The 26,327-nt window shown below is 36.4% G+C and overlaps 1 protein-coding gene across 2 annotated transcripts in view; it reads left to right on the plus strand.

Moving 5' to 3' along the window:
- NF1 (neurofibromin 1) overlaps positions 1-26,327 on the plus strand; it is a 238,183-nt gene that overhangs the window by 137,001 nt on the left and 74,855 nt on the right. For both annotated transcript variants that reach the window (XM_081109596.1, XM_081109597.1), the window contains 5 exons: positions 1,562-1,720; positions 2,240-2,337; positions 3,581-3,727; positions 5,080-5,226; positions 9,866-9,976. In XM_081109596.1, the coding sequence (XP_080965722.1) occupies positions 1,562-1,720; positions 2,240-2,337; positions 3,581-3,727; positions 5,080-5,226; positions 9,866-9,976 (662 nt within the window). The remainder of the gene's footprint in view (positions 1-1,561; positions 1,721-2,239; positions 2,338-3,580; positions 3,728-5,079; positions 5,227-9,865; positions 9,977-26,327) is intronic.

The raw sequence follows: 26,327 nt of genomic DNA on the forward strand, positions 1-26,327 counted from the left end.
CTAAAAATAACTCTAAAACAGTATTTCGGTTTGAAAGCCATTCTACTAAGGCTGTTATATTTAGCTGCTTTCACCAGTTTCCCCTTATTTAAGTGTAAGGTTCTTCATGCAATGTCACTCCAAGTACTCTAACACAAGAAAAGCTTTCTAAGATACATACCATAAATGAAGGAGAGAATTCATTATAACTCACCTCTGTTATCACCTCTTAACAAAGATTTTCTTTGCCTTAAAATATCATTTTCTATTTTTAGTAATTCCTGATCAGATATGATAGAAAAGTATTTTGAGATTTTAGGCCGTGAGTAAAAACACATTTAAAATGTATACCGCTGAAGCACTAAAGGGAGTAGAATGAAATGAAATCACCCTTATTCTGTCCAGAGTTAATCTGGATTCAGTGAGCCATGTGAATTCATGAGAAGATGTATTACTTCATTGAGGCATTGTGAAGAACATCAGAGTTATGTGAGATTCTGCACATAAATCCCTTTTCTCGTTTCCCCCAGTATCCTTTGAAATGCAGCTTTACCCCTGGAATCCCAGAATGCTGAATGGAATGATGTGGCTTTGCCATTATAGTGGCTTTGCTTTAAGCAGCAGCTAGCCATACTAAGCAAGAAAGGTTGTATCTGTAAAAAAAAAATGTAAATTTCCAGTTATTGGAGCTGAGCCAGTTTTATAAAACTGGCTCTAATCTATTACTTTACCTTCAAAGTAGAATGTTTATAAAGAGAAAATAAATTCATTTAAAATATTGGGCTCACATTGCTTTCCAGTGTGGCCAACCATTTCTTGAACCCTTAACTTTATATGTATATATATATATATATATAATTTTTTGACAGAATTATAAATTGAGGTACACATAGGGGTTCTCTTTTCTGCTGGTGGGATCCTTCTTTTTTTTATATCCCAAGAATTCCCATTCTTCCATAGTTTAAATAATAGATAGGTCCTTCTATTGTAAAGCATTCTGATGAAGAAAGGAACTGGCAATAATGTTACTTGTAAGTAAGTTTTTTCTCTCGATAGGAATCTAAGAAAATTAAGTTTTGTTTTGTACATGGAAAGCATTTTGCTCAAGAAATTTAATTATACCTGGTACACAACAAAACGTAAGTATTTACTATTAGGTATTAGATGTTTAAGGGGTGTGCTGTTGAAAACTTAGCCATGTCTTAAGAGTTGACCATACTATCATGTCTTATTAATCTTGGTGAAAATTTGGTCTGCTTTTGTTACTCTTCAAACCTGCATTATAAACAAAAAAATTAAGGCCTTTTTTTCAGGTCTCTTCTACACAACTCACTTATGAGATTTTTCTTTTTTTTTTTTTTTAGATATCTTTATTATGTTTTAAAATGAAGGCAATAATTAAGGATGGAAAAAAAAGAATTAAGGATAGGCTTTATTTACTGATGTTTTGGGAATAGGAAAAAATAGAAATGCATTCTTCATAAGGAAATTAGTTGTTTAAAGTTTGACCTTTGAGTTCTTTTTTCCCATTTCCTTGTTTCAATTCAAACCACATATTCAATTCTCAACTCCTTGTTTTTAGGTGGTTAGCCAACGTTTCCCTCAGAACAGCATCGGTGCAGTAGGAAGTGCCATGTTCCTCCGATTTATCAATCCTGCCATCGTCTCACCATATGAAGCAGGCATTTTAGATAAAAAGCCACCGCCTAGAATCGAAAGGGGCTTGAAGTTAATGTCAAAGGTGAAGAATTATTTTGATAATCTGTTTTAAATTTCTCTTTCAACTAAAATTTTAGAGTTTCATATTCACTGTGCCTCCTCTTAAGTTTATGTTCGAAACACCCTATAGTTTTCACTTCTTTGCTTTTTTTTTATCTTTGTCTATATTACAAAGGAATTCATTAGACTGGTACCTGGGTATTATTATCAAGAGAAAATATTTTAGAAAGTATTTTCCACATAGTCATATTGGAAATTCTGAAATGGAGACCAAAATGTGTACCATATGATTTTTTTTTGTTAAAAAATACATTAAAATTTTTAATATTCATTTTTATGTATGTAAATATTTGCATGCATATATAATAATTATATTTGGGGAAGAATAGGAACAACTAGTATTTATAGAATGAGGAATAATTGATTTTTAACCACCAGTAGAAATTATATCAATGACAAAATTCATGTTTTTTAATGAACATACAAATGTGTAGACTTCAATAAATAATCTGACTCTTCATTACGTTGTTTCATTGTTTAGATACTTCAGAGTATTGCCAATCATGTTCTCTTCACAAAAGAAGAGCATATGCGGCCTTTTAATGATTTTGTGAAAAGCAACTTTGATGCAGCACGAAGGTAAGCAGCCTGCTACTTAGTTGATTCTGTTTGAATCAAATATTTTCAGTTTCACGTCAGTCCGTATACTTGTGTAGGGTTTTTTCTTTTCCGTCTGTAGGTCCAGAACATAGTTAATCTTATTTTGCTATAAAAGACAGCGATGAAGTAAATCCATATTCTTTATAATTTGGTAGTGATTTCCATATTTCAAAACCTGAACAGATTTTTGACATATTACTAAAATAAAAGATTTAAGGGTACTATATTATGGAGCAGAGGAAGAAGGAAAAAATTCTTTTTAGTGAAAACACACACACACAAAAACAACTGAAATCAAAATGGTTCATATAGATAATGCATAACTGTAAAGTCACAATTTTTTGACGTTAGAATATTTTTGATACTTCAACTTGGAAGTGTATCTGAACTAAAACGTTACTCTTTCAACCAAATAATGCAGATGTATACAATTTTGTTCATAAGTAACTGGACAACTGTTGAACTTTTATGATTTTAGAAAACATGAGGTCTTTTAGATTTCCAACTAAATAGTTGCTTTCTGTTTATCTCTGAGTTGTTGTTTTATATGAAACTAGGGATTATATTTTATTTGCCTGTCTGAGTTGATTTTAGAGAAACAAATGAGATAGTTTATGAGAAAAGGCTTTATAAATGGAAGTTAATGTCCAGAATTCTACCTTTCCTGCAACTCTAGTTATCTGATGCACAGTTTACGCTCGACTGTGTAACTCTCTTCCAATTTTTCCATTATACTTTATACCAACTTCTTTCTAATTGGAGTTTAAAAGGTATATTGTTTGACTGCAAACTATATTGGGGAAAAAGTGAAGGTCAGTCCAGGATTCATAGCTAGCAGATTGTTCATAGAAAGTTGAGAGCCAAGGCCCTGAGCCTGCCTGGCTGTGGCCTAACAGGTGATATGATTTGGGAGAGGTCTTTTGTCTGGTCTGGGCCTCCATTTCCTTATCTGTAAGTTACTGGCTTCTCTCCAAAGCCTCATCCTTCTAAACTTTGTTTTTGTCTGACTTCAGAGCCTACTGTGACGCTGTAGGCAGGGATCAGAAATAGAAAACCAAATTTCTCATTGTCCCTTTTCTCGTGTAATGACAGTCATGTGTGAATAAGCCCTCAGTATTTGTAATCTCAGTTACTTCATAAAGTTGCTTTATATAAATTTAATTCAGATATAGATATGAGTGTATCTGGTTTTTAAAATTCTAATGATTTTGTATTTTTGAAGGTTTTTCCTTGATATAGCATCTGATTGCCCTACAAGTGATGCAGTAAATCATAGTCTTTCCTTCATCAGTGATGGCAATGTGCTTGCTTTGCATCGTCTACTCTGGAACAATCAAGAGAAAATTGGCCAGTATCTTTCCAGCAACAGGTAAGATTTCCCAATCATGGGCATATTGAAAATTCTGTTTAAGTCTATAGTATATTTAAATTTATATTAATAAAATGATTGGTCATGAATAACGCTTTTTACTTTGCATCATCTTAGAATTAGAATTATGGTTTGGAAAAAGAATGTAGACACTTTCTAAAAATATCTAGGCAAAAGAGTAAGTCATGTTAAATGATCAACAAGCTACAGAGGTTTTTTTAAAAAAATGTTAAGCTAAGAAACAACAAATTAGCCCTTTGGGTTTTGTGGTTTGCAAACTATCACACATAATGTGCTTTGAGACAGAAGTTTAAATTTACTGGAAGATCAATGAGTATTGATATCGGAGGAGCAGATACAAAAGAAGTATAGAACATACAGCAACAGAAATCCATGTCTACACTTAGCTTTAACACTCATTTTGCTGTATTACTTTAGATCTTTATATTTTATTTCTTGGGGGAAAAAGATATTTCTTTCTATATAACTGACAAAATAAAGAAATGATAGGTACATATGTCATAAATATAAAAATTTTTATGTGTTTTCAAATTTTATAGAAACACTGAATATAGTCTCTTCACACGGCATTCTATTTGATGTGTCTTATTTAACTTATGTTAATATTTCATTGACTGACTATATCAATTTATTTTTTGCATTTCCTAGTTGATGGATACTTATGTTTGTTTCCTGTTTTTCACTGTTTTAAATAGTGTTGTAATAAAGAATTCCATACTTGTTTCCTTGTGTATTAGCTAGATGTGTAATTGTAGCATTTTGGGGTATACAGTCTCAAATTTACTAGATACCACCACATTGCTTTTCAAAGTGTACATGCTAATCCACACTTTTGCCAGCACTGTATGAGAGCACCTCTTTATACACATTCTCAGCAACGTTTGGCATTAGCAGATTTCATTTTTTTTGTTTTTACCAGTTTGATGTTTGTGAAATCGTATCTTGTTATTCTTATATAGATTTAAGTACTTAATAGTTATTGAAAATCCATATTTACCCTGGTTAAGCAGAAATATGATATTAGGGATAACATGGATTATTTTTATCCTAAGAAAAAGTGGATCAGAAGGTTACTTTTACTTACTAATTGCCCACTTATTGTAATAGGTTAAGAATACTAGAAAAATAAGAATTATGTAAATTTTATAGTTTGGGAGTGGTCCTATTTCTGAGAAGTCTCGGTGTATAACTGACATCTTTTTGGTGCCATTCACAAATCAGTAGAAACCCCCAGCTGACAGTGGAAGAAAAGGCAATGAATGACACTCTAAAGAAATATGTACTGCTAAATGTGAACTGCTCCATTTTTCTAAGCAGTTTGTTATATCTAGGGATCACAAAGCTGTTGGAAGACGACCTTTTGATAAGATGGCAACACTTCTTGCATACCTGGGTCCTCCAGAGCACAAACCTGTGGCAGATACACACTGGTCCAGCCTTAATCTTACCAGTTCCAAGTTTGAGGAATTTATGACTAGGTAAAGTATCACCTTGATTGCTTTCTTTTTGGTTGAGGTGCAAGATTTACTACTAGGCCAGCTGTTCAATATGCTTATATTTTTGATAGAGAATTATCAGGAAAGATGTACCCAATAACTACATTGCCATGTTTTGGGATTTAACTTTTTTCTTACCTTTTATATTGTTGAAATATGCTTTGTTTTGATTTTCTTACAAAAATAATAGTATCTTCTTGCATGGTACTTTGTCATGTTGCTTTGAGGTGTTGTGCATTAATACTTATAAAAGAGTGTGGATAACATTATTTTCATATTATAGTCAAAGAAAATACAATAATATTGTAGTAACTATTTATGGGGTCAGGTGGGTACTTGAAATATTTGGGGAACCACTTTGTAAAGTATATGATTATCTAATCACTATACTATACACCTGAAACTAAGATAGAATAATATTGAATGTAACTGTAATTGAAATATTAAAAAAAAAAATAGCTCAAAATGAACAACTAATTTGCCCAAGATTCCACATCTAATTCTTTGGTCCTTTGGTTCTAAGTGCTGAACTCTTTATACCACACTGCAACATTTTTCAGAACCCTCCTAAAAGTTAATGGTATTTAAATTGAGGCTCAGAAAATTAGTATACTTCAATATTGCTATAAGATTTTACATATAATGTGCCTTGCATTGTAAGTGTCTGTTATTAATCATATTACATACACAGTAATTCTCCCTTGTCCACAGTTTAGCTTTCCACAGTTTCGGTTACTTATGGTCAAATGTAGTCTGAAAGTACTAAATGAAAAATTCCTGAAATAAATAATTCATAAGTTTTAAATTATGTGCTGTTCTGAGTAGTGGGATGAAATCTCGTGCTGTCCTGCTCTGTCCTTCCTGGGATGTGCATCACCCCTTTGTCTAGTACTTCCACGCTGTGTATGCTGCCTACCTGTAGGTCACTTAGTAGCTGTCTTGGTCATCAGATAAACTATTGCAGTGCTCATAGTCAAGTACCCTGATTTTACTTAATAATGAACACGAAGCCATTCACATAGGTTTTATTACAATACTAGGGGCCCGGTGCACGAAATTCGTGCACTGGGTGTGTGTGTGGGGGGGGAGTGTCCCTCAGCCCAGCCTGCCCCCTCTCACATACTGGGAGCCCTTAGGCGTTAACCCCCATCACCCTCCAATCGCAGGATTGGCCCCTTGCCCAGGCCTGATGCCTCTGGCCCAGGTATCAGGCCTGGGCAGGGGACCCCCAGACCCCTCCGATTGTTGGCTCTGCCCCTTGCCCAGGCCTGATGCCTAGGCCAGAGGCGTAGACCCCCATCACCCTCCGATCGCCTGATCGACCCCTTGCCCAGGCCTGACGCCTCCGCCAGAGGCGTCAGGCTTGGACAGGGGACTCCCATCCCCCCCCCCCCCCCCCGATCACTGGCTCTGACTCCCGCCCAGGCCTGAGGCCTCTGGCCCAGGAATCATGCCTGGGCAGGGGACTCCCATCTCCCTCTGATCGCTTGCTCCACCCCCCGCCCAAGCCTGATGCTTCTGACCCAGGCTTCAGGCCTGGGCAAGGGGACCATCATATCCCCCCAATCCCCGGCTCCGCCCCCCACCCAGGCCTGATGCCTCCTGGGCAGGGGACCTCCCAGCCCCCCGCCCAGGCCTGATGCCTCGGCCAGAGGAGTTGACCCTCATCACCCTCTGATCACCAATCACCGGATGGGCCCCTTGACCAGGCCTGAGGCCTCCGGCAGAGGGAGGCTTCCGATCATGGCTGGGGGTCCCGCGGTTACAGGCTCTGCCCCTGCCCAGGCCTAACGCCTCTGGCCAAGGCATTAGTCCTGGGCAGGGGACTCCCAGCTCCCTGCGATCTCCCGCTCTGCCCCTGCCCAGGCCTAACGCCTCTGGCTGAGGCATCCGGCCCGGGCCGTGGGGACCCGCAGCGGCACCAGCGCTGCGCTCTCTCGCTCTGCCCCTGCCCAGGCCTAACGCCTCTGGCCGAAGCATTAGGCCTGGGCAGGGGACCCCCAGCTCCCCGCGGTTGCAGGCTCCGCCCCTGCCCAGGCCTAACGCCTCTGGCCTAGGTGTCCAGCCCGGGCAGCGGGGACCCGCAGTGGCAGCAGGGGGCGCCGCGATCGCGCGGACTCCGCCCCTGCCCCTGCAGGACGCCTCTGGCTGAGGCGTCCAGCCCGGGCAGCGGGGACCCGCAGCTGCAGCGGCCCCGCGATCATGGGCTCCGCTTTAGGCCCAGGCAAGGGACCCCTAGCTCCCGGGACTGCCAGCTTCAACCGTGCCCAGCTCCCATCGCTGGCTCCACCCCTACTTCCTGCTATCACTGGCCAGGGCGGCAAAGGCGCCTGATTCTCCGATCATGGCTGGGGGGCAGGGCAAAGGCGGCCCCAGCTCTTAGCTCCCCCCTGGGTTTCCGATCACTGTCAGTGGCAGCGGGCTTCTTCCTGCTTTCCCTGCTTTCCCTTTCGCCTCCCTGCATTGTGCCTACATATGCAAATTAACCGCCATCTTAGTTGGCAGTTAATTTGCATATAGCCCTGATTAGCCAATGAAAAGGGTAGCGTCGTACACCAATTACCATTTTTCTCTTTTATTAGTGTAGATATCATTATAATTGTTCTATTTTATTATTATTGTTATTTTTCTCATACTGTGCCTAATTTATAAACAACTTTATTATAGGTATGTGTGTATAGGAAGAAACAATAATGTATATGTAGGGTTTGGTACTATTTGTGTTTTCAGGCATCCACTGAGGGTCTTGGAACGTGTACCCTAGGAATAAGGGGGAGTTACTATAGGTCATAGTTCTTTCTGTACACATAACTTCAATTATTTGATATTGTTGAAAAATGAATGAATTCATAACAATCTTCTTTCTAGCTTAATGTTATGTTTAGCTCTGTTATATTGTTCTCAGTGTAACAAATATTTATTCCTATTAATTAAAATGAATATTTTCCACACAAAGCTTTCATATTGCCTTATTGAAAATTACATAATGCGAAAATATAAACCTATTTTTTTTATTCAGTATTTCTTAGGATGTCCTAGCTATTTGTCTAAGGAAACGTCATTACTCCTTTTACCTAAGACCCTACCTTCCATTACAAACAATCTTCTGTGCTTTTGATGACTAAATGATTTATGCAAGATACTTAGAACAGTGTCTGATATACTCTATATAAAATACTTTAATAAATGTTAGTTATTATTGCTCTCTTCTAAGTTCCCATTAATGCTCTTTAAGACCCATTTTTCTTTTTTTTTTAATGAGGGTAGCTTTATAATTTTCTCAACTATAAAAATAAAAATTATTAAATTATTTAAAACAAATCTAAAGAAAAAAGTTAAAAATTTTTGTTGCTTTGCCTCTTAGAGATAATTCAGTTAACATTTGGCAAATACAGTGGGGCCTTGACTTACGAGTTTAATTCATTCCGAGACCGAGCTCGTTAAGGAGCTCATTAAGGAGCTTGTTAACTCAAATTACTCTATCAACTCAATGCAAAGAATTGGCGGAGAGACAGCTGTTATTTCAAAAAACTCGTTAGTTGTGACACTCATAAGTCAAGGCCCCACTGTAGTCTCCCAGTCATTTATACACATGTGTACCTATTGCCCTTATCAAATGATATCTAGGTTGTTTCCATTAATATTAAACAAATGTTAACCTGGTACCAGCAACACTGTGGAATGAGATAATATAACTTCCCCTTTCTCTCATGCCCCAGATACAAGACACATAGAAATATTAGGTAAAAGAAAATATATTTTTAAAATAAGTTATTATTTTATTTTCTGGAAGATAATTTCTGAGCAAATGAACTAGCATCCAGTCAGGGCAGAAACATAATGAAATGGAAAATATGAAAGAAGTTAACAGAGGTTAGGTGATAGAATAGGAAGGTCCAATGTGTCTAGTTGGTGTTTCAGAAATAGAGCTTAGAGAGAATAGTAAAGAGGTAATATCTGAAGAGACAACAGATGAGAATTTTCCAAGGTTAGTGAATGACATAAATTGCAGGTTAAAGACACTGAGTGTTCAGCAGAATAAATAAAAAATAAATCATGATTTTTTCAGAAATAAATCCACATGGGAATTTAATATATGATAAAAATGGTATTCAGAATCAGGCAGATTAGAATGGACTGTTAATAAATGGTGGTGATACAACTGAGTAACTATCTGGAAAAAGATGCTTATACGAGTCGTGAGAATCAACTCCCATGAAGAAGAAAATATGGGCAAAGGAAGGCCTTTCTCACTCATTCAAAATCAATAAACCAGAAAAGAGTTGATAAACTGAACTCTTAAAAATCAATAAATTAATACTCAAAAGCTTCTTTCTGGAAAAAAAAATAAACAATTGTATGGTAGATATCCTTGTCCACTAGTTTTCTTAGGGTAGTCCTAAGAACTACTCTTTGTTGTTCAAAGAGTGACACCTTGAAAATTTTGGTACATGTTGTTAAGTTGCCCTTCAGAGAGAGGGAGAAAGACACCTATCTACTTCTCTTAATATTTTGTCATTTTGCATATTTTATCATTGGTCTGATTGTAGATTTTCCTAAGTACTCAATGGACAATATAAAGCCTATGACTCACTCTTTTCCTTTTTTTTTTTTCTTGCAGGCATCAAGTACATGAAAAAGAGGAGTTCAAGGCTTTGAAAACATTAAATATTTTCTACCAAGCTGGGACTTCCAAAGCTGGGAATCCTATATTTTATTATGTTGCACGAAGGTAAGAAATACTACATTGTAGTTTCTCTTAACAGAATTTTTAAAAATGATAGCAAATGTAGAGAGACAGCAAGTTTGGTTTTTCCCATTTGACTTTACTAGAATTGAAAACAAGTTTACCTGGGAGAATATAGCTGGGTAAATAGCCAACCTGCCCCAAAATGATGCTCAATGTATTAGAAATTGCTTTTTATACTACCTATTTTATATTGGCTTCTTTTTCCTACATCAGTTTAAAAAAAAATGTTTTTATTGATTTCAGAGAGGAAAGGAGAGGGAGAGCGATAGAAACATCAATGATGAGAGATAATCATTAATCGGCTGCCTTCTACACACCCCTTACTGGGGATCGAGCCCACAACCCATGCACACCCCTTACTGGGGATCGAGCCCATAACCCAGGCATGTGCCCTGACCGGAATCCAATCGTGACCTCCTGGTTCAACCACTGAGCCATACCACCTGGGCTCTACATCAATTTTTTTATACTACCTACAGTGGAGTAATTACCAAGAGTAAAAAATTCATAAAGAATCTTATGTTTTCAGGTGTATTCTGAGTAAACAATATCCACAACATGATAATCTGACTTTTTTTTAAAGCAGAAATGAATTTTTAAGTGTCTTTCTGAGAATTTTTAGTAATATGCTGAATAAGACAGCATCAGTGTGATTTAACAAATAATTCAGAGAAGCTGTGGGAAATTTCTCTAAAGACAGCATAGGTGACAGCTTGGAAAATTGATTGTTTATTCATGCTGTCTTCAATTAAAGCTAGTTCCGAGAAAGCTTTTATGGAAATGATGTGAACTCCTTAACAATAGGTGTGATGCTTGCATTGCTTCCTCTTCCCTTGTTTTTTCTTTCTGCTTCATTCTGTCTTTTGAGAACTCATCTGTGACATTATTTGGTCAGTTTTACTTTTTCCCATTTAGCATGACATAAACTCATGATTAATTGAACATTAGAGACAATGTGATGTAATAAGAGAGACCATCGGCTTTAGAATCTCAAGGACTTTAGTCTTAATTTTGCTATTCGCTTGCTATAGGAATTACTCTGAGTTCCTGAATTTAACATAAGTTGAAGAATATATCAGTAGACTCGATAGCCATGGGTGGCAAAAACTTGGCAGTGTGTAAAAAACAAATGGAGCTTGAGAAATAATGCGAAAAGAGTGAAGACAGGAAGGTAGAAGATCGGAAACTCACTTCATCAGATAATTCAAATAGCGTTAAGACCAAGAAGTCCCAAGAACTGGGGTGTTAGGGTATCAGGAAAGTATAGAACTTGCATTTATCCTTAGCGTGCCTCTTTAACAACTCTGAATAACAACTCTTCACCTTCCCATGGAAGTCTTCTCTCCAATTTCATCTCAGGTGCTGTGTCTAAACTGTTTAAGATAATTTATTTTTTTTTTATAATTGAGATGAACCATATTTATATTCTAACCTAATCTTTAATACGAGTAGTGTATTTTGACTTTCCCTAATATGCCTAAATAATGAAAAGTAAAACATTGGTATGAGAGGTAAATAGATGTGTGTCCTCCTCTCTCTTACTAGTTTATAAGTAGCAAGGTTTCTCAGAAACCTCAAAACAAGGTATTTTCTTCAGGATCAGATACTGTAAGATTGTGTCCCTTCTCTATAATGATCTGGAAAGGCCAAATGAAGATAGGATGGGCCTGATGCATACACCCTCTGGGGTTAAACCAGTGGGATTTCCAGGAAACCTATCTAATATGGTGACTTGAGGGTGCTGAGGATTCCCAGCTGTACTGCTTATTAGCTGTGTAATTGTAGGCAGCAGAGTCATATTGAAAAACAAACAAAAAATAAGAAAAATCAAAGAAAACCTCAAATATACTCTGTACAGAATTTTATAGGTCACAAAAACTTCATGGGAGAGGCAGACAGGAAACTATGAATCTGCTGCCAATTTTAGATTTCAGTCCTTTCATTTTTTTCCTTAGATCTAGAGCTCTTCCTGGCCTCATTTTCACCTGGTGGGGAGCCCTTGCTCCGGGACAGAAGAGCACACAGTGGCTCAGAGCAGAGAGCCCGGTTCCTCCACTGGACAAGGCCACATTGTAGTGAGGGCCTTGTCTCTGCACAGCTAACTTGTCAGAGAATCCTTGGGTTCTCTTTTGCTATTGCTATGCTTCTGTGGCTTAGACTACCATGTATTAGTCTTTTGAGCTGTGGATTTCAGTGTCCTTACAGATAGTCCACAGACATTTCAGACTTCTAATGTTCAAAGCTTAATTCACTGTATATTTAAATCAACTTCTTCACACCATATTCTCTTTCTCAATAACATCCCCATCTCTTCCCATTCTAGAACCCTAGTCATGTAAAATGCTTCCCTCTTTCTTTTATCTTCCTCATTATCAGTTACTACATTTTAATTTTAGAAATGAGATCGTGACAAATCAATTAAGTTGTTTTAGTTAGGCCTTTACTATTGCAAAGAAGCCATTCTCTTGAGATGATAGGCCTCAGGAAACACATGCATTAAAGTAGATTCTGGGGGGGAAAAAGTGGGGGTGGGGGGGCAGATTCTGCCCAGGTGGAGGCAAAACTGGCTGTCCGTCATGCTCTTTGACTCTCTCTTGACTTCACATTCAACTCTGCATCATGACTTTCCTCTTTATGTATCCTTTCAGCTTCAGTGGTGAAGCTAGTCCTACTCAAATTGCATGAACTGAAAAGAGAAGATTACGGAGCAGGGTTTCCCATAGGAAAGTTGGATTGCCGATATCAGAATGAGGAAAAATGGGTTCTATGCTGGCAAAAGTAACAGAAGTCCTCTAATGACCCAGAAGCACGATTCTGACACATACAGGGTGCAGAGTAGTGTGTGTGTGTGTAATATGTATAGACTGAGCAATAATATTAAATAATGCTCACATTATCTCAGGGGAGTCTGTTTGGAGGAGGTAGAGAACCATTTATAATATTTCTGTTATATATCTCTGTACTGTTAGACTTGTTGCCAAGAGCACATATTATTTTGTAATAATAAAAGTGTAATATGCTAATTAGACCAGATGTCCTTCTGGACGACCTTCTGGATGAAGCCAGGGCTGCAAGGGAAGCCAGGGTCCTGGGTGCCTGCTGGCAGCCAGAGGGAAGCCCGGGTCCTGGGTGCCAGAAGGAAGGCAGTGCCGGCAGCCGGGGGAAGGAAGGCCTACTCTTGCATGAATTTCATGCATCAGGACTCTAGTTAAAAATATAAAACTTAAAAGTTACAGTGAAGAGTCTTCCTCTTGAGCACTGAAATGCCTGGCAATTGCTTCTTGGGTGGTGGTAGTAATAATAATAGCTAACATTTACTGAGTGCTCTCTCTCTCTCTGCATCAGACAAACTATGCATATTATATAATTTTTCATTTAACCCTTACAGTAACTTTCTGAGGTATTGTTAGTAACAGTGATTGACATGTATATAAACTGAAACTTAGAGCAGTCAGTTGCTAGTCATTCCCAAACCTAGCTATCAGAATGCCTAGGAGAATTCAAACAAACAAACATTTCCCTGGCCCTACTTCGGGTTGCCAAATCAAAATATCAAAGGTAGAGCCTAATCTGTATATTTGAACAGGCACCCCAAGTGATTCATTTGTAATCAGTTTATTATCGAAGTTCGTTTGGGAATCCCACCGGTTTATGTATTTAACTCATGATAGCACAACTAGTAAAGAATCAGAGTTGGGTTTCAAACCTTTAAAACTACACTGTTAATAGGGTGGTTATTATCACTTAAAATTCAATACTAGGTTTGGGGGTTAGATTAACCTTAGTAGAATAGCATGAATTCTGAATTCTAGGCATCTGATTTACAAATGACCTTTTGAAATACAAAACAAAGGTTTACCCAAAGCAAGAGAATCTTTTCATTGGAGCAGCTGACGTAATACATTACAAAGATTAGCAGAATAACCATCATTTTTATTGTAATAACATATTGCTATTATACATTCATGAAATATAGTGACACAGGTGTATTGTTTCATAGAGCACTGAAAAAATAAAATAATATAAGAACAATACACATTACTCTTCATCCCCTACCTCCTTTCCTCTCACCTACACAGAAGCATACTTTGGTTAAACACCAATATCATTTCTTCTCTTATGCCTTTAATGCAAAGATCTAATTTTCAGTTCAGTTTTGCAAACATTGGTATTTTGTGCTTTTTAAAAGCATTTATAAGGAAGGAAGCTATATTAAAGTAATAATTAAGCTTACACAATTAAAATTTGCAAACAACTAAATTAAGCTAGGATAATGATAATTTCCTAGAAGGAAGTTGAAATAAATTTGATTTTCCTACTGTGCAGATAATAAAGAACTGAGATAGAAATGCAGACAGTTCAAGTCCACTTAAGCTTCATTGCACACAAAACAGCAAAAATATTACATAGAAGAGAAAGTGAATATTGTCCTTTGGATTCAGTGTGGTGCCACCACTTTTCACAGTTGTCATCTTCATGGTGGTGGGTATCTTTGAGGTCACAGATGTTTTCAGAGTTGTCTTGGGCTTTGAGGTTGTCTTGGGCTTTGAGGTTGTCTTGGAATTCGGGTTTGTCTTAGAATTTGGGCTCATCGTGGGATTCAGAGACATTTGGAAATTTGAAGTTGTCTTGATATTCGGGTCTGTCTCAGTATTTGGGCTTCTCTTGAGTTTTGAGGTCATTTGAAAATTTGTGGTTGCCTCAGAATTCAAACTCATCATGGAATTGGAGACTTCCATGGAACTTGAAGTAGTTAATGTCTCCAAAGTGTTACCAACCGACAGAAGGCAAAGGCTAATAAGTGATACCTTGAACATCATTTTCCTGTTTAAAAATATGTACAGAAATTTAGTCTAAGACTTGGATCACAAACAAATTTAAGAACTAGCTTTGTTAAAAGTGGAGAAAAATGAAGGAACCTTCTTCCCATCACTGGGGAAATGGCACTATTTTGGTTCATTTAGAAGTGATCAAAATCAACCCTTACATTTTACAAATGGGCTCAGATAGAAAAGCATATCCTGTGAGGATGCATATCTAAAAATGACCAGAACTAGAACTTGAATCTGTGTCTTAGACCAGTGTATTTTAGAAGCGAACTGTGAAGACATAATACAGACATACACCAAAAGTTTAATAGTGAGCCCTTTTTAAATTAAGGCTAATTTCCTTTTAGCCTGTATTTGCATCTAATGGCTTGCCACAATTGAGATAATGCAACTGGCCCATGTTGAGCATATTTAACTATTCTTTTAAACTTAAAACTCAAATTTTAATTTTGGAAATATATGTTAAAAGTTACATTTGGTTTTAATATGTCATTGAGAAAATTGCAATTTTTTTACCTTTCAATGTTTTTTTCTTTGAAGATGAAGAATGCAGGCTTTCTCCAGTGTCCTTTGTAGACTCTGATTCTTACTCACTGTGTACTATTTAAATATAGAGAGGAAGTCACATGTTCTAAACTTGACCTGCCATTTGCTCTTTGGAAATATCCTATTGAGTGCTTTCTAAACAACTGGTATAAACAGATGGACTTTGGCAGAGATCAAGGAATTCAAATCAAGTCTTTCTAAAGATTACTTGCTTATTTAAAGAACCCTGTGAATGCCACTTTGTTATTTCTCTTATCCATGTATAGATTATGAATTTCTTCACTGTATTGATGCTAACTAGAAAAATATATACACTATTTTGCCTGCTTTGATTATCATAAGTTAAAATTAAGTAAGTATATTAGAGATAGATGTCTGTGTTGTGTTTTCCCTATAGCATCTTGTATATATGTTTATAGGGTAGTTTCTGGCTATGGTTATTTTGAAGTAGGAATATAGCATTCCAGTAATTTAATTTCTAGTACATAATCAACATCACTTATTAGAAAAGGTTAAATTTTATTCATATAAAACTAACTTAAGGATTGCTTATGAAAGTGATGCTTTCATACTGAGTTTACAAAGATTGTTTTAATACATTAAACCACCAACACTGAAGTATTTTAAGTATACTTATTAAAGGAATTTCATCTTTTGATCACTCCTTTTCCTTAATAAGTAGCGTACAGGGAAGTTGGATTGTATTACCCCATTGGCAGGCACCCTTTAAAAATTGCAGGCTGTGAACAATGGTATTGACATACAAGGAAATTGCTACATAAATGGCAGAAGTACAGGTCGGTACATGTTCCTCACTTGTTTTGCATTGCTATTAAGTTGTTGGTTTGTTTTTTTTCTCCTAAAGTAATAGAGCCAGTGCTAGCTAAATCCTAGTGGTACATGTCTAGAACTGGAGGTTAGCATGATCATACCTAAGAAATAAACATTAAAAGCCTCTTAGCAACCAGAGTTGATATTATAAATCAGAGTACTAAGATAATGCACAAATAACTCTTTATTGATGCTTTATACACCTGGATCTCAAATTACTTAAAATTCAACATTTTCCCCTTCCTATTCTTCTACCTAGATATATTCTTCTCATAATCTCTTTCTCAGTTAATTGCATCATTACCTAGCCAAATGGCTCTCCAACTTTGGATTTCTCATTCTCTTCTTTTTCTTATTGATTTTAAGGTACACAGGCCTCTTGATAATAATTAAGTAAAACTTAAAGTTCTGATCTCTCCAGTACTCAAATGCCCCCAAACAAAAATCATTCACCATTATTCAGACCCTTAAATACCTTCTACCTCTATATCTTTGTGCAGCCTTCCCCACCTGCCCAGAGTAATTCTTCCTCATTCAAAATTCTGTTCTTCCTTCAGGGTCTAACTCTTGATGGAGCACCTTTGTATGAGCCTTCCTTACCTCTGTTCTTCACATCAGTCATTTTAGGACCTCATGCTTTTAGAGTACTTATTGGGATCTGATTTTTTTGTTTGTTTTTTGTTAAGCCTCACTCAAGGATATTTTTACGTTTTTTGGCTATTATGAATAATGCTGATACAAATATTCATGTACAAGTTTTTGTGTGGACAGGTATTTTTATTTTATTAGGAGCAGAATTGCTGGGTCATATAGTAGCTTGATGTTAAATCTTTTCAGAAACTGCTGAACTATTTTCCAAAGCCACTTTATCATTTTACATTTCCACTAGCAGTCTATGAGAGTTCTAATTTTCTACATTCCCCACCAGCATTTGTTCTTGTCTGTCTTTTTAGGCAATTTTTTATAAATAGCTCTTTATTAAGCCCCTGCAAATCTTACTACTATTTAACAAAGACCATGTTAGAATATTTTTTTTAATTTTTAAATTAGATATAATTGACATACAACATTATATTAGTTTTAGGTATACAACATAATGATTCACTATTTGTATGTATTGCAAAATGATCACCACAAAGAGACTAGTTAATATCCATCACTACATAGAGTTACAAAACTTTTTTTCTTGTGATTTAAAGATTTATTCTCTTAGCAACTTTCAAGTATACAATACAGTATAACTAACTATAGTCACTATACTATACGTTACATCCCCAGGACTTACTTATGTTATAACTAGAAGTTTGTACCTTTTGACCACCTTCACTCATTATTCCCACCCCTCCAGACCCCCCTACCCCCACCCTGGGCAGTCACCAATATTTTTTCTGTATCTATGAATTCTATTTTTTTGTTTGGGTGGGGTTTTTTTAAGATTCCACATATAAGTGAAATCATACAGTATTTGTCTTCCTCTGATTGACTTATTTTACTTCGCATAATGCTCTCAGGTCCATCCATATTGTCACAAATGGCAGGAGTGTTTTCTTTTTTATGGCTGAATAATATTCTGTGTAGTTGTATACCACATTTTATTTATTCATTCACCTATTGATGGGCATTTAGGTTGTTTCTATGTCTTGGCTATTTAAAATAATGCTGCAATGAACATGGGGTGCACAGAATATAATTTTTGTTTACTTATTGGACTTGTAGCTCCTAGGTCTTAGATGTCTTCACATGGATACACACAGAATCTAGCAGAGGATGTGGTATTTTATAGAACACTTAATAAATGAACCTAACTTTTAATTATTGCATATATGTAATCATTTAGTGATCGTGTTAAAACTAATCCCCAGTTTTAATTATAGACACACATGACTATAGTTTAAAGAAAGAACATTTGATTTAAAAGAGTGATTAGAATTGGAGTTCTGAATTGAGCCAAAAGATTTCTTGAGTGGTTTTATTTTCTGTAATACTTGGTTTAGAGAAGTGTAGTGGCCTTGGATATAGGTGAAACAAGATTTCAGTTTACTCATCAAAGGTGATTTAGTGATTGATACATAGTGAATAATCTGGTGGCTATGGCTTGACAAGTACTAGATGGTCAGTGGCTGCAGTCCATGTCTTGCTGTGAAAAAACAGCTGGTTTCTCAACGAACTGTGATTCACCCCTTTCAGTAGATAGGTATATAATCCTTAAAAAGAAATAATCTTGACATATACTTACAAGGTTTGATTACATAAAACAAATTCTAAAATTTCTAAAACAAGAATCTAAGATTAAATACAGCCAAGTGAACATTGTTCCCTTCTGAAGAGTCACTGTTAGAGGTGATGCACTTACTTAAAACCCAGCTGCCATTTAGCACAACATTTTAGGGAAATAGATTTTTGGAAGTACTGTCAAATGGAACATGTTATTTTTAAATGTGATAGAAAAATTACACGTAAATTCTTTTTAAAAAAAATATATTTTATTGATTTTTTACAGAGAGGAAGGGAGAGAGATAGAAAGTTAAAAACATCGATGAGAGAGAAACATCGATCAGCTGCCTCCTGCACACCCCCTACTAGGGATGTGCCCGCAACCAAGGTACATGCCCTTGACCGGAATCGAACTTGGGACCCTTCAGTCTGCAGGCCGACGCTCTAGCCACTGAGCCAAACTGGTTAGGGCACACGTAAATTCTTTTTTGACAAACAAGTTTAATAATACTATTTTTTGTTTTAAAAGAGGTGGGGTTTTTTTTTCCTTGTGTGACTTAAAACTGACCCTTAGTAATATTTGAAAGGAGGGCCCAAAGATGTTTTCAGTAATGATATGTTCATTGGAATATGAATTTAATGAGTCAAGCATGACTGCTTTGAAGAAAAATACAGAAATTTAGATGTATCACATGTTTAAGATTAAAATCAATTTAGTCAACTCATAGTTAATATATGAAGGTGTTTTACTAGTGCCAGGTGACCCCTTGATCCTTTGGTTAATTTTAATATGTTTTAAAGACACTTTAGCTTTTACAGTTTGTCTCTAGTTCATATTTAATATCCTACAGCTTTTTAAAAAATTTAGTGTCAGGGCAAGAGAGTCATAATACTTTTTCCAAGTATACTTTGTTAAAGCAAGAAAGATTTTATGTAATCACTGTAGGAAAGCTATACCATAAAGTAATATTAGAGCCTATAACTAGATGAAATTATTTTTATACATTCATTTGCTTTCTTTAATTATTTGTCATTGGTATGAAGAAATACAATTCAGTTACTGATGTTGAAGTAATAGAACTGAGAAATGGATGTGGCCATATGCCAGTTACTCTTAAACTATATGTGTCTCAGATGCAGTAATGGTTGCTGAGGCTTTGGTTGGCAAACAAAAGCCTTCCCAGTGGTTATTGTGGTGCATGGCGTCCTTGTTTTCCCATACTGATGCCGTGTGTTTTGTTTTGTTTTTTTCTGTCTCAATGAAAAGCCATTACATCTTAGTTTATTTTCTGTTGAGGCTTGAGGCAAGCATTTGACAGGCATTTGAACTCCCGCAGCCTTCCCGAGTGTTCAGTTTGTTTGAACTGTGACTATAGGCAACAAAATAACACAAAGTGAAAAACCACATTTCCTGGTATTGAGTATTTCCTCAGATTTATCTGATACTTAACTTTGAGATACCATTGTGAAATATTCAGATATCTAATTTTTTACTGATAAATTATATTCCCTATGGGATGAGTAAATAACTAGCTATTTTAAGTATGACTAAAAGAGGGCAAATACATGGGAATTATGTACCAATTTGGGTTCAGTCATTTTTATTTCTGATCTTGTTAATTACCCAAGCATCTCTTAAACACGGGATAGTAGTAACATTTACAATTTTTATGCAGCACCTATAAAGTGCTGAAATATATACATGTTGTAACCTATTCTTTAAAATACCCATATGGAACACTTGTTCTTAACTATGTAGATTTTTACCAGAGGACACATTTAATTACTTGCTCAAGATAATAATAACACAGATGACAAAACCTTACTTCATGCTCTTTGTGTTAAACCACAATGTACTTTAGAATTTTTTTTATCTGAAAAGAACTATGCAGCTTTGCTGTTTTTATTGTGTATGTGTACGTTTAATTTCTGCTTTGAGCTTATCAATAATTTCCAACAAATCAGAGTATCAGGCCACAGTTTATAGAAGAGATAAATGGGTGTGTTGAGTATGTCTCAACTGGTTCCTAAACATGTTTAACAGAGTTGGGGCTGCTGAACCAAATGGCATTTCTTAAAAGGTGAGCTACTTAAAAACCTCACGTTATACTACAGTTTTTCAAAGTGTGAAGCATACTAATCTGCTTAACACATTATTGACATATTGAGGTGGCATTTGTTTCTGTTTACCTGAGTCATTTTCCTGAACAATCTACTTGTACTAAATTGTTCACAAGTATCAGAATTAACCTTTCTCTGAAAATTGTTCCAAAGGTAACTCCCCACTGCCCAGACCTAATTTCTTAGATGACAAGTACCAGCCTAACCAAATCCTCTTTCATTCTTAACTTTTCTTTGATCTCTGTTTTCTCTGGACTGTGAAGCTATGATTTTGAAATAATGGAAAAAACGTAGACTCTAGAATAAGTCTTGGAGGTTTGACTTTGTCTTAAAGAGGTCATTGTTAGCCCACCGGACACATCTTTGATCTGTATTAATTCATTCTTTTGTTTATAAATTCAGATCAAGATGGTCAAAAAAACTAAACTCCTAGGAGAAAGAGATATTTAAACTAGAATCAAAATGATGAATGAGGCCCTGGCTGGAACGGCTCAGTTGGTTGAGTGTCCTTCCATGCACCAAAGGGTTGCCTCTTAGATTCCTGGTTGGGTCACATGCCCAGGTTGTGGGTTTGATCCCCAGTAGGGAGACATCTGATTGGTGTTTCTCACATTGATGTTTCTTCTCTCTCTTTCCCTCTAAAATCAATAAAAACATTAAAAAAAAAAAAAGGATGAAAAGGGTTTTTCAGGGGAAGAAGGGAGAAGGGAGTGAACCAAAGAGGACATGCATCATTTATGAAAGCCTGGTGGCAAGAGCAGTAGGTTAGAAGGGCAAAAAAGATATTTAGTTTAAAATAAACAGTGAGAAAGCAAGAAATTTTAAGATGGTACTGTAAAAGGAAGCAGTAAGCCATATTAAGAATTTAGATTTTATTCTGAGACATGGGAAATTATTGAAGTTTTTTTTTTTTTTTGAGAGAGAGAGAGCACGTGCAGAGCTTGTCTGGTTAGTTGGGGAATAGTCCTGACAGCAATGAGCAGGTAGAGCTAAAGTAAGCTAATCCGTTATAGATGTGCTTCCAAGAATTCTGCTAGTGCTTTTCTATGTGTTACTTCATGAGACCCTCTAGTGCAGTGATGGCGAACCTATGACACGTGTGTCAGAGATGACACATGAACTCATTTTTTTTGGTTGATTTTTCTTTGTTAAATGGCATTTAAATATATAAAATAAATATCAAAAATATAAATCTTTGTTTTACTATGGTTGCAAATACCAAAAAATTTCTATATGTGACACGGCACCAGAGTTAAGTTAGGGTTTTTCAAAATGCTGACACGCCGAGCTCAAAAGGTTCGCCATCACTGCTCTAGTGGTAGTGGTGTATGGCTGTGCTGTGGGTTCACACACAAGCCTTTGTGTGGTCCTATGACTTCATTCCCTTGGAGTAAATACCTAGAAGTGAAATGTCTAGGTCAGTGGTTCTCAACCTTCCCAATGCTGCGACCCTTTAATACAGTTCCTCATGTTGTGGTGACCCCCAACCATAAAATTATTTTTGTTGCTACTTCATAACTGTAATTTTGCTACTAATGAATTGTAATGTAAATATCTGATATGCAGGATGTATTTTCATTGTTACAAATTGAACATAATTAAAGCATAGTGATTAATCACAAAAACAATATGTAATTATATATGTGTTTTCCTGTGAAAGGGTCATTCGACTTCCAAAGGGGTCACGACCCACAGGTTGAGAACCGCTGCTCTAGTGTATTGACTGACTACCTACCTATTTACAGTTCATTTTGCGTCTTCTCGTTTTCTGATTCTCCTACTCAGCCTTAAATCCCTTGGACAGATGTCCCAATAATTCTTTTCTTAGATCTCTTACATTTTTTCAAGGACAAAGCAGTTAATAAAATAGTTGGTACACAGTATTAGCATTTTGGTATATTTCTCTTTTTTGTTGTTTTTATACATAGTTCTATAAAGATGTATGTTTATATCCTATATTTTGCTTAATCTTTATAGTATTTGCATTTTCCACATTTCAAACTTTAAAAGAAACTCTTCATAAATATTTTTAAGGATACATAATATTTTTGTCAAGTAGATCATCATTTACTTAACCAATTTCCTAATGGTAGATATTTAGCATTGTTTCCTTTTTCCTTGTTGTTAGAAAAAATGCTGTGATTTACATAGAATATATTACATTAAAGGTTAAATTTTTTCAGGTATTTAATCATTGTTGTGTTGCCCCCCGCCCCCAACTAGCTAGTGTATTAAATTAAGAATATTCAGATTATTAACTGCTGAATGAGGAGGCACAAGACACCCACGCAGGTAGATCCCTCAGCATCCCAGTTCCCATCTTGGGGAAGTGAACACCCTGGGTGTTTTTTATTTGAGGCTCAGTTTCAGTACACTCATACAGAGGAAATAAAGTCACAAAATTTCTTCTTGTTTTGCTTTTTAATTTATCTTTATTGTTGAAAGTATTACAGATGTCCCTCTCCTTTTCCTCCCATTAACCCCCTCCACCCTCCATTAAGTCACAAGATTTATTAGTTACAAATATTAGGAACATGGGGTGGGGAGGGCACAATCAGCCGGATGAAGAGCAGTTCTCCATCTCAGGTCACGAGAGCGGGCAGGTTGGCAGGCACTTATAAGTTGGTTGGGGTAGTGATCACTAACTTTTTGAAAATTCATCCCTAAGTGTTTATTTTAAAAGCTGTGTCAGGAAAAGCAAAGTGGGAACTAATGGTGGGAATTCTGAACTCAGTCCTTACTTATATGTCCAGACTGCGTATATACAAGATGATCACAGTTGCCTAGGCAGCAACTCGGAGGAGCTATTTTCTCATCACAATTGCCAACTGCTATCCAAAAGAGTTGTACTAGTAATATGTGATGTGGCCACTCCTTAGGTCTTCCCCAGCATTGATTTTTATTACATTTTTTAAAATTGCTTGCTGATTTAATCATGAGAATGGTACCACATTTTATTTCTGTTTCTCAATTATTATGTGTTGGCTATATTCCCATATATTTATCAAGCACTATGCTTCCTATCTTTTAAATATACTGTTTGTGTCCTTTGCCCACTTAGTCATTGGGAATCTAAATATTTGTCTTATTTTTATGAGCTTTGATTAACAATCTCCTTTATTTTCTTTGAATATTTTTATCAGGCTCGTTGTTTCAGCATAAAGAAATTTGAGGGTTTTGTATAGACAAATCTATTGATGATTTCTTTCTGATTTTTTTTCTTATTCTAATTTTTTAAAAAAGCCACCCAGAGATTTAGAAATATTTTAAGTTCTTATGTTTTTTTAAGCCTTCCTTTTTGAATGCCATATTTTTATTTTTAAAAAATATATTTTTATTGATTTCAGAGAGGGAGAGAGAGATAGAAACATCAGTCGGCTGCCCATGCTCCAGCACGCCCCACACTGGGGATCACACCTGCAACCCGGGAATCGAAATGGTGACCTCCTGGTTCATGGTTCGATGTTCAACCACTGAACCATGCCAGCTGGGCAAAGAAAGCATTTTTGTTGTTGTTGTTCTTAATCCTCACCCGAGGATATTTTTCCATTGTTTTTTAGAGAGAGGGGTGTGGGAGAGACACAGAGAGAGGAACATCGATGTGAGAGAGACAAATCAATTGGTTGCCTCCCCCACACACCTGGACCGGGATGCAACCTGCAACCAAGGTACATGCCCTTGACCGGAATTGAACCCAGGACCCTTCAGTGGGCGGGCTGATGTTCTACCCACTGAGCCAAACCAGCTATGGCCTAATGTTACCTTTTTTGGTTTGCTGTATAGGCATAGCACATGAAGTGAGTGTGAAATTGGACTTTTTCCAATATTCCCAGCATTGTTTATTGGATCTTTCCCTTCCTCTTTGATTTGTGATTTTTTTTCCCTTCTAAAGTTAGCAGTGTTTCAGAGCTTGCCGTGTGTTAAGTAATGTTGTGTAACACTGAGCACTTTACATGTATTATCTCATTTTTCCTCACAGCAACCCTATGAGGAAATGAGAGGATTTTATATTGGGTTATCTTTCTTTCTGTTTTTATGCTACTACCATTCTGTCTTTAATTTTTATAGCCAATATGTTTCCTCTCAAGAAAAGCTAAGGTACCTTTACTATTTCTTCCTTTTTCTATTCTTGCCTGTTTATTTTCCCAGATGAATGTGTTTGATGTTATATTCCCAAAAGAATCCCATAAGAATGTTTGTCAGAGTTGGCTTAATCCATAAATTATACTGGAAATAATCACAACTTTACACTATGAGTTAAGGTATACCTCCTGTACTTAGCCTTGGTGCCTGGTGCATTGCAGGTGCTGAATAAATATTTATTGAGTGAAAAAATAAATGAAGAGACTTCTGTTTATCATCTCTGTCAAGTTTGCACCTCTCATTACTGTGTTTTATCTTCTTCCCATTTGGCCCTACACATTTCATGTGAATGTTATGTTTATTTTGATGTATTGTTTCTGTCATGAATGGTATTTTTTCCCTGTAATTTTCTAATTATTTGTTGCGAGCACATGAGAAAACCTTTAATGTTTCATATTTATTTTGTTACTTATTTAAAGTTATTCTTCTGAAGACATTCCTGAGTGGTGGGAAACCTTTTCAGGGGTGGGAAACCTTTTTCCTGCCAAGGACCATTTGGTATTTATAACATCATTTGCTGGCCAGACAAAATTATCAACCTAAAAATTAGCCTGCTCTATTTGGTCAAACATTTAATTAACTCACCCCTAATGCCTTGGCAGAGCCAGACCAAATGATCTGGCCCGCGGGCCGGACATTCCCCACCCCTGCTTTAGACAATTACTTCCTCTGTTAATAATAATCATTTTGTTTCTTATTTTCCTGTAATTTTATCTGTTATTTCTCTTTCTGGAATTTCCCAAATAACATTAAAAAGATTGATTATAATGGATATTGGTGCTTGATTCTAATTTTAATAGAAATATAACTTTTTACTTTTAAGCATTATGTTTATAAATACCTGGTATTTACATGATAGTTCTTAAAATGTACTTCAAAAGTAATAATCTTATAACAGATTTTAGGTTGACTTTTGTCTGGCATTTTTAGTGTTTGTTAAAGGAATTTATATTGCTTCAGAGCATTGTTATGGAAGATTATTGAGTAGGGCATATTTGTGACCATTTAAGTAAGGGTAAGTGAGCTCTGATGTATAGCAGTGTTAACTTGTCCAGGGTTCTAGTGGCAGAGGTAGGATTTAGGCCTAGAATCTTTGACACCAGCGCACACCTTATTCACCACTACTTTATCCCTTATGTATTTGCTTTTGTGTTTGTGTTATTTGAATCCGCTTGACGGGTGATAAATAAGTTCCTTGTAAAATAGAAGCTTTAAGGGTTGGATGGATGAATGTCTGCCTTTTTCTTTTTAATCCTTACACAAGGATATGTGTGTATTGACGAGAGAGCGAGGGAGAGGGAGAGGGAGAGGGAGAGAGAGAGAGAGAGAGAAACTTCGCTGTGACAGATAAACGTCTGTAGGTTGCCTCCCCCAACCAGGGATTGAACCCACGACCTTTTGGTGTACGGGACAATGCTCCAACCAACTGAGCCACACTGGCCAGGGCTGAATGTATAGCTTATGAGCTTGAGAATTAGATGCTGAGAACTAATGCATTTTGAAATACGTATGGAGCCCAGTAATGTTCTTGTCCTGGTGGCAAATAATGAGCCCACCTCCATTAATAAGGCCATAATTTCCTTAAAAGGAAGTATTATTTAATTACTGTAAGGCTAGATAATGCTTCTAAGGACTAGAGTCTGTGTAGT

The sequence above is a fragment of the Myotis nattereri genome, assembly GCF_964212035.1.
Source record: "Myotis nattereri genome assembly, chromosome: 16".
Classification (NCBI taxonomy): domain Eukaryota; kingdom Metazoa; phylum Chordata; class Mammalia; order Chiroptera; family Vespertilionidae; genus Myotis; species Myotis nattereri.